General features: G+C 37.6%; 1 protein-coding gene across 1 annotated transcript; it reads left to right on the top strand.

Annotated features, from left to right (window-relative positions):
• Positions 1–519: 519 nt before the first annotated feature.
• spata18 (spermatogenesis associated 18) lies at positions 520–6,214 on the top strand (the record flags this gene model as incomplete). Its single annotated transcript, XM_081377906.1, has 12 exons — positions 520–606; positions 2,351–2,456; positions 2,608–2,723; positions 2,865–2,983; positions 3,256–3,351; positions 3,482–3,616; positions 3,701–3,932; positions 4,188–4,346; positions 4,518–4,693; positions 4,935–5,058; positions 5,297–5,362; positions 6,158–6,214. The coding sequence occupies 12 exons, from the start codon at positions 520–522 to the stop codon at positions 6,212–6,214; spliced, it is 1,473 nt and encodes a 490-aa protein (XP_081234032.1).
• Positions 6,215–6,458: the final 244 nt, after the last annotated feature.

Genomic DNA, 6,458 nt, shown 5'->3' with positions numbered 1-6,458 from the left:
TTGCTGGATAACTCAATTTTATCAATAGCTGCAATGCATTGTCTAAAATAATTTATTTTTTATTTAATGGCTTATTATGTCACGTGGTATAAAGTTAAATAACGGAAAATCAATTAAGGCATTACACCTGTTCTTCAAGAGAATGTAAAAAGAAAAAGAAAAAAGATCTTCCTGCACTGGACATCTGACACCCACTTAACAGATCACTGAGAACTGAGCTGCAACTTCAGACAGACTCTGTCTGAGCAACATAATAGATGTTTAAAAAAAACCCAGCTCATATGGTCCGGGCTGTCCATGTACAGCTTGTCCTTATACAGCTATATTTCCTCAAACTGAGATGTCTAGCAAACCGTTGCTACAACTAAAAGCGCGTCCATGGTTTCGCTGAAAGTCAAGGGTGTGAATGGTGGGCTTTTACTAGCACTAGCAGTATAAAAACAAAAGCGCGCACCCGCGCTGCTGGATTAAGTGCACTGGGACGTCCTGAAGCAGGATTACAGCAGCAGATCTGCAGCTATGGCTGACACTTTACGAAGACTGGTGAACTCATCTCCGTACAGTGTTTTGCAAGACAAACTGGAAGCTTGGTACAAAGACTACCATGTAAGTCATCATCATCACTTCAAACTGCACTTAGTCTGCAGATCACATCTAACCGCTAGAGTAACGTTAGTTTACAATAGTTGCCAGACTTTACGTTGTTTAGGCACTTATGTGTGATATCGTGCATACATTCAGGAGTCACTGATTCCAGATTGGGATATTTAAGATTCTGTCTGGACTGGAGGCTAAATGCATATAAACTATTTAAATGGATCTGCTTTATGGGTGGGGTTTAGCATAACTCAATATGCACAGCAACCTACAGTTAGACGGTCATAGTATCTGGAGTATGAATGTATGAATACATTATACAATGAATACAATGTATGAGTATGAATTTATATGCTCAATGTGCTTCTATGTAGCAACGAACATGAGCAATATTTGCTTTATTGCATTTAGCTTTTGCAGCAAAGTTTGGTTTCTATGGACGCTCGTTGTCAGGACAACGGCGACTCCATTCCTGGGCAGTTCTGATAGGCTGAGAGGCAACGTGCGCGCTCCCGTCAGACTTGTGTTTTCTGAATGGAGGAACTCATAGTCGTTTTTGCTCTTTTCTTATTAAGTGGAATTTACAGTATAGTCGTCGCAACGAGGCTGAATCCAGCTTCTTATTCGCAGCTTCTTATTGACGCTATCCGTTCCACCTTAAATGACGCGAACTTCCGCGTTTGATGGCTTCTTATTGACGCTCAACTTAGGGACCGTGCGGTTTTTCTCTTTCGCGTTTTTTAACGGAATTGTGTTACTTTTGTGTCTATTTTCAGAATAAAAGTATAATAAGAAATGTTTAAATGCAAATAACACTGATATATCAGCGAAAATGGACTGTAAAAATATAAAGGCACATAAGGCTACGGTATTCTTTAATTATTGTATAGGCTACATGTCATCAGCTCAATTTAGGGACCATGTGGTTTTTCTCTTATTTACACTTTTTAGGGACCCTGTTTATTGTAGGCCTATCTATTTTCCGAAAAGAATAATACACTATTTTGAAAGGTAAATAACAAATAATAATAACATAAAATGATTGTAAAAAAAATATGAGACCTATACATCAATCTTTAATTAGGCTACTGCAAATAACATAACTTGAATGTATTTAAAAATAAATACATTGAATACTTTTTAAATTATTTTTTTTATTATTATTACAAATTAAAATTTCACAATAACCAGAGATTATGCTCCATCTTGGATCCAGACCCTTATGAGGACTTCAGACACATTTGAAGAGATGAAACCTACTCCTGCAAGGACTCCAGAACATCAAACATGGATGATTATAAATAAATAAATGATCATTTTATGATTAGGAATGAGGAATTCGAAGCACACGTTTAAGGGTCAGTCTTCTAATCTATTAAGTTATTCTTCAAAAATGTCTGTGATAAACATGTTTTCAGTTTCTGAATTAAAGTAGCCTAATTTAAATATTTTTGCGCGTCAAAAATTTCTATTTGGTGTCTCAAATCTTTGAGAAATGTAGTAGTTTTTCATAATCTTTTACTATTTACTAAGCTATTATGTTGTCAATTTTAAGCTAAAATAAATAAATAAAAATATCTATATATGTTTTCATGCTACCTGAGCAGGAAGTGCAATATCCGATTCAGCACATTGTTGCAGTTCAGGGGCATTTCACAGGTGCTGCTTAACTTCTCGCTGTTATACCTGATGTTGCATATACTACCTAGCCATATCTTATCTCATTACATCATTTGGTCATATTTTCTCTCAGGTGTTCTCTTGTGACCAGAACCTGAATAGGTGCTGTGAGCTGGTGGAGCTCACCTCTAAAATTCAGGGTCAATTGTTCACCATACTCAATCTTACAGCACAAGAGGGTAACAAACGGATTCACTCCTCTATTTACTTTCAGTATTTATGTACAATATTTAGTCTCATTTAGCTCTAGCATGTACCAAAACCATTCCCTCTAGCTGACTGTTCAAAATTAATGTTCAATCAGATTCTATTGTCCTCGTTCTTCTTCAGGAGGACATTATTCAGGGGTCGACACACTAAAATCTCGCCTTTTACCATGGCTTGGCTCTTGCTTCACCATTGCAGCTTCGTCTGTCTCCACAGATACCAGCCTTAGCCTCATTCAGGTGAGCTGGACATCCAGAATCATCTACAGCTGTCTTTAAATGGTTCCACATGCCTGTTTCATGAGTGAAATAATGATCCTGAGTCACCACTTGCCAATATCTCTGTGTTGACGCTTATATACTTTTGTATGTGCCGATTAGGAATCTGTGGAGAAAGATCGTAAGATTCGTGAACTGTCCTCATTTCATGAGAGTGACATGCTGAAAATAGAAGACCGGCTGTCTTCTACACGTATGGAGTTGGATTCAGTTAAACAGGAGTCAGTATCATAAGTCTAAACTAGATTGGAATGAAATAGATCTTATTGTGAAGTATGGATATCATCTATTTGAAGTTTCTTTAAAAATGATTTATTTCCACTGGGAAAAAAATAGCTTTTTTCTGTTTTAGGTGAACTATCCATTAAACATAAAATTATATTCATTTATCCTTATACGCAATACATCAAAATACAGAAAGGTTCACCTTTTACATTTTACACTTCATACAAATAAATCAAAATAATTGATTGTGTTATTTATTTGTTTCCAGGCTTGCTGACACCCAGATTGAACTGGATTCCACAAAGAATAAATCTGCAACTACCCTGTTAGCCACAGAAGATGAAATACTACATCTAAAGGCAGAGTGAGTCAGAGATGGTGAACTTTACCGAAATTTCTATTTATATCTTTGTGTGTTGAACTTTTAGACAGTTGTATGAGCAATTTTTGAGAACTGAATTTTCATATCATGTTAAATAATGGAATTGTGTCAGGTTGCGAGTTGCTCAAGATCAGGTTGATCTATATAAGAGAAAGCTGGATAAACTTGATGACTATGAGAGGCAGGTCAGAATCCTACGAGATGAGGTCTCGTTCCTCACCGCTGAAAAAACTGTTCTACAGGAGAGGTACAGTTGACATAAAAAACACCTCGTTGCTCAGTGCAAATGAGACTTAAGTAAGCCTTACTTACTCTTTTAACTCACTTCCAGATTGGTCAGGAGCCGTTCACCTAGTCCTCTTCCAAGGCGGAGTCGCTCGGTTAGCCCTGTGAGAGGCGAGTCTCCTACACGCGCCCAGCTCACTAGTTCCTCTCGGCATGCTCGGATGATCTCCCGTTTCTCAGACCTGTATGCCACAGAGAGGCTGGATTCCCAAAGTGTACTGCGCAGATACATTGACGACCTGGAAACAGTCCAGAGGATACTTTTTATCGCTGTTGTGGTAAGAATGGCTTTGGTTATCAATTACGATCCTGAGATAATCGCTAATGTAGGCTAGTAAAAATGTCATGGTCGTAGAACATATTAAAGAAATAATACTTACTTTGATTTTGAACTAATCTAATCCAAAATAAAAAAAAAGAAAAATTATATTTCTCTGGAAATAAAAAAATATTATATTATATTATATTACATTATATTATATTATATAGCAGCAGATGCTGTATTGTAATTAATAATTTGTATTGTCCAACAGGAATCATTTCAGGCTGCTAAACTGGCCTATCGGCAGTTTAAAGGACGTGTGAGAAAGACACTTTCCTCTACTCATATTGGTCCTGAGAGTCTGGAGGATGCAGTGGTGGATTACATTGTGAGAAATCTGGACCTGTATGATGTGCAGACCAGCGTTAATGTACGTTTGACCACACTTTTTGTGATTAAGTATAGCAACCCTGATATTCCTAATAAACACAAAGGTTTTTTTTTTGTCTTATCGCTTTCATACGTCAGAAATGACTTTTCTCTTTTTCTTTTTCTTTTGAATGGTTGAATTGTTGAAATTATAAAATTTCCATCTGTTTAGGACGTGATCAACGCAATGAACGTAAACCCACGCATCTCTTTCCCTCCGGAGGTGGACTTTGTTCTGATCAGCAGCTTCATTAGGGAAGCATGTCGAATAGCATTTGCCATGCAAACTCTTGACCCACCACTGGACCTGGCCTTCAGCTCAGATGGTGAACTCTACAGTGATGTTAAGTGAGTGGAGCTCATAAATCAGACACACTCACACATACACAAGGGGCATGTTACACTGAGACTTTTGTCAATGCTTCATGAGAAGAAAAAACATATTGAGACACACACACACACACACACACACACACACACACACACACACACACACACACACACACACACACACACACACACACACACACACACACACACACACACACACACACAGTGGCTTATCCATCACACTTTCTCTTCCTCTCAGGTACAGGCGCAGTTTTGACTCTGAGTTCACCGCTCCACTGGTGGCGTTTCACGTGTGGCCTGCACTGTTGGAGGGAGACACTGTCATACTGAAGGGAGAGGCGGTCACTAGGAGAGGAGCTCTGGTATGTGGAGGCCATTTGGAGAAAATCAATCAAAATAGCATTCATACTAGTCATGACATACTCATACTGCATTGAAAAGGCGAAAAGTAGGGGAAGAAAAGTTTTTGTGGATATTTTTGATAAGTTTTATGCATTATTGTTAAAGAATTATAAAATAATTGATATACTGTAGATAGATCTAAAATGATTAAATATTAAAATATTTAAGTTTGTGTGGGATGTACATGTTTTTCTCTAGTGGAGAAGCAGGAGTCGTAGTTCCAGTCCCGTTCGCTCTCGTTCAGGAAGCCCCAGCCGCACATTTGTGAGTTTCTACTGAACGTTTGACTCTTCCAATTCAAGGGATAGTCCACCTAAAATTTGTAATTCTATCATCATTTCTCACCTACACGTCTGAAACCTGTATGATTTTCTTTCCTCTGTGGAACACAAAAGGAGTCATTTATAGGAGAATTTCTAAGCTGCATTTTCTATACAATGAAAGTGAATGGTGGCCATGGCATTCAAAAAACAAAAATTCAGTGAATAATGATTTAAATCAGTCCCTTCATCACACAAAGCTGTCATATGGCTTCAGAAGAGTTGGAATATAGTGCACAACTTGCACTCACTGGCCACTTTATTAGGTACACCTTGCTAATAAAGTGGCCGGTGAGTGTATCTGAACCATTTTTGAAGTACATTTATGGTGCGTTTTTGCTCTTTGGAGCTTGAAAACTCCTGGTACTCATGCAGTTTCATTCTTTGAAAGAGAACAGCTCAGACGTTCTGCTACTTCTTTTGGACTCTCAGAAGAAAGTTAAATCATACAGGCTTAGAATTCAAGTAAATGATGACAGAACTGTGAACTATTCCTTAAACATTTCCAAAGGAAAACAATATGGTTTATTCATATTAGTTTAACAATTAAGTTTTCTTCATATTTCTCTTGCACACGCTTCCTCACTGAGTCTGAGGGTTAGTACAATTTTGTTACAAATTCTTCCATTCTTCTCTGCGAATTACCCAAAAACAATGATTTCTGGTTTTTAATAAGAGGCATTTTGCCAGCTGCTCTGTGAGTGATTTTAAGCTGTATCCTTCTCTCTCTGTCTGTCAGATGCCCAGTCGTAGTCGAAGCCCTTCCCCTGGACTTCTCTCAAGTAGTCGACTTTAAAGTTTGATACCTGACCTCACTTCACTGGAAACAGGACCAAACAAAAGCAGAATGATCAAAACATAAAAATATTTTTTCAGCTTTAATGTATTCTTTTCTATGTGTGGGATGAACTAGAAACTAAAGTGGAAAACAATTACCTTTACAAATGACTCAATACTTATGAAGAATGGAGTCATTTGTCATGTTTAAACAGAAAAGCACTATTTACAAGAGAAAATCCTCCAGAGGATAGAGCAGAGCA

This window comes from Scardinius erythrophthalmus, assembly GCF_964197995.2.
Source record: "Scardinius erythrophthalmus genome assembly, chromosome: 11".
In the NCBI taxonomy this organism is placed as follows: Eukaryota; Metazoa; Chordata; class Actinopteri; order Cypriniformes; family Leuciscidae; genus Scardinius; species Scardinius erythrophthalmus.
Note: the sequence above shows the minus strand (reverse complement) of the source record. Positions and strands in the feature narration are given on the sequence as shown.